This window comes from Pteropus vampyrus, unplaced genomic scaffold (genome assembly GCF_000151845.1).
Source record: "Pteropus vampyrus isolate Shadow unplaced genomic scaffold, Pvam_2.0 Scaffold577, whole genome shotgun sequence".
Taxonomy (NCBI): Eukaryota; Metazoa; Chordata; class Mammalia; order Chiroptera; family Pteropodidae; genus Pteropus; species Pteropus vampyrus.
In genome coordinates, this window is record NW_011889358.1 from 61,419 (window position 1) to 64,019 (window position 2,601).

A 2,601-nucleotide genomic window follows, 5' to 3' on the forward strand; every position below is an offset into this window, starting at 1 on the left:
CTGGAAGCAAAATTCTCTTATTTTTTTAGTTTGTTTTATTCTGGTTTGTGTCTAGTATGAATACTTGCATGCCATTGTCAAGCAGCTGCGGTCTAAATTTTTTTTCCTGTTTCTGGAAGTAAATCTTCTAAATATTCTAGCTTGCTTATATCTTTTGTATATCATATTTGTTTCCAGATTCCTGATATTTATATTCTTACTTTTGTTATAACGTGTTTTAATTTTACTTGATATTTCTATTCGAATTCTTTTATTTTAAAGTTTCAACATATTTACGTATGTAAAGTAAAGGAGTTTAGCAAAACCATTCTTCCAAAAATTTCCTAGGAAATATAAATACTATATTTAACATGTTATATAATTTTTTTGAATGATATTAGAAAAGCACAATAAGAGATGAGGGAGATTTTGTTTAGTGGAAATAATTTTCATGTTCTTTTAAAAAATTTTATTTATTTAAATTTGTTTCAAGTATACAGTACATTGGTTAGACATCTGTATAGTTCATAAAATGATCCTCCCAATTGCTCCCTCCCTCATGTTCTTTTAATGAGAGAAACAAATTATGTGTTTCAAGTAGTTTCACAAATCAAGATTTGATGAGTTGTGAGGTTAACCTGACTGAACTAGTTAGATCTTCCATAAAAATGTCAAGAAACAATCTTTCATTTTCATTTGATAATTCAAATTCAGTGTGCTCTTACTTAAGATAAATGCAATTTTCTTTATTATGTCATCGAAAGCTTGTTTCACTTGCTTGTTCCTCAAGATATAAATGAAGGGGTTCATTAAAGGGGCAACAGATGTAGTGAGCACAGATACCCCTTTATTGATGTCTACCGCTTCTTTGGCTGAAGGCTTGATACAGATGAAAATACAGCTGCCATAAATGATAGAAACAACAATCATGTAAGAAGAACAGGTGGACAAAGCTGTTTTTCTTTGCTGAGAAGGAAATCTTAAATTGTCCTAATAATATATATGTATGAAAGAATGACACCTATCAGTGTAATAGTGAATGTCAACACTGAACAGATGATAACCATCTGTTCTATGAACCATGTATCTGAGCATGAAATCTTAAAAAGGGAGAATGCTTCACAGCCAAGATGGTCTATGGCATTGAAGTGACAGAAGCAGTGTAATGATGATCTTCAACCCAGAGATCCAGCAGCAGAGGATGAGAAAGGTACAGATCCTGTTGTTCATGATGGTCATGTAGTGAAGGGGTTTACAGATGGCCACATAACAATAATAGGACATGGCTGCTAGGAGAAAAAATTCTGTGGCCCTAAAAAGGCCAATAAAAAATATTTGACTGGCACAAGCATTGTAAGCAATGATATTGTCTTCAGTTGATAAACTGTACAGGAATCTGGGAATACAGACTTGTGAATGAAATTTCTAAGAAGGAGAAATTTTGAATTAAAAAATACATAGGCATTTTAAGATGAGAATCCATGAGTGTAAGAATGATTATAGTCGTATTTCCAGTAATGCTCAGCATGTAGGTGAGAAATTGAAAAATAAAAACCAGAACTTTCAGCTGTGGATCCTCTGTATGTCCCAATAGAATGAATGTTGTTATTGTTGAGTGATTTCTCATTACTAGCTTTGATGTTTTAGGCTGTTCCCCAAACTTTTTGGCACCGTGGACCAGTGCTCCTTTGAGAGTCTAAGGTGTGATGATCTGGGCTGGAGCTGAGGGGGTGATGCTAGTGCTAGGGAGCAGCTGCAGATACAGATGAAGCTTCACTGGCTCACCTGCCAGGTTTGGGGAACCTTGTTTTAGGCAAGCTACATGTAAAAAATCAAAAAAGAAGCATCTAAACAGAAGAAAGAAAGTAATAAGGCAAAAGTCAATTAAACAGAAAACAGAAAAATAAGAGAGAAGATTAATAGAATTAAAAGCTGATTTTTGGAGAGGATGAATCACAGCAATAAAACTGTTGTGAGACTGATCTAGAAAAAAAGATTGTTGATCAAGAATGAGAAATATGATGTAATTACAGCTTATAAGATCTTAAAATGGTAAAACAGAATATTTTGAAAAGCTCTGTAAAGTAGATTTGGCAACTTAAATAAAATGAACTAATCCTGTGAAAGATACCAAAGCTAATTCAAGATGAAATATATAACCTACATATCCCTGTATCTGTGAAAGTAAACAAGTACATACTTAAATCATCCCCAAAATAGAACACCAGGCACAGATGTCTTAATTATAGATTTCTACAAAATATTTAAAAATAAACAAAAATTGGTATATTTTTATTTTGTTTATTTTTACCAATTTATTTTATTTTTACCAATTTTACACAAATCCTTTCATAAAATAGACATTAAAAGCAATTATAACATTAACTGATTGAGTTTCCTATGTATAGAAACATAATACAAGTAATAACCACAATAAAAAGAGGAAGAATAAATGGTTCTACATAGTAATAAATGCTCTACATTTTATCTCCAATGGTTAAATATTGATTCTCAGTGGTCTGTGAAATGTTCAATGTATATTATAATTCATAGACCACACATCTTTTTAATGTTAAATATTTATATTAGAAAAGAAGAAATATTTCAACTCAAGCATATAAT

At 31.5% G+C, this 2,601-nt stretch overlaps 1 protein-coding gene across 1 annotated transcript in view; it reads right to left on the reverse strand.

The window, feature by feature from the left end:
• Positions 1 to 630: 630 nt before the first annotated feature.
• LOC105308442 (olfactory receptor 6C2-like) overlaps positions 631 to 2,601 on the reverse strand; it is a 57,412-nt gene continuing 55,441 nt past the window's right edge. Inside the window, 3 exon segments of the mRNA XM_023525600.1 lie at positions 631 to 965; positions 968 to 1,140; positions 1,142 to 1,363. Of these exon segments, the coding sequence (XP_023381368.1) occupies positions 631 to 965; positions 968 to 1,140; positions 1,142 to 1,363 (730 nt within the window).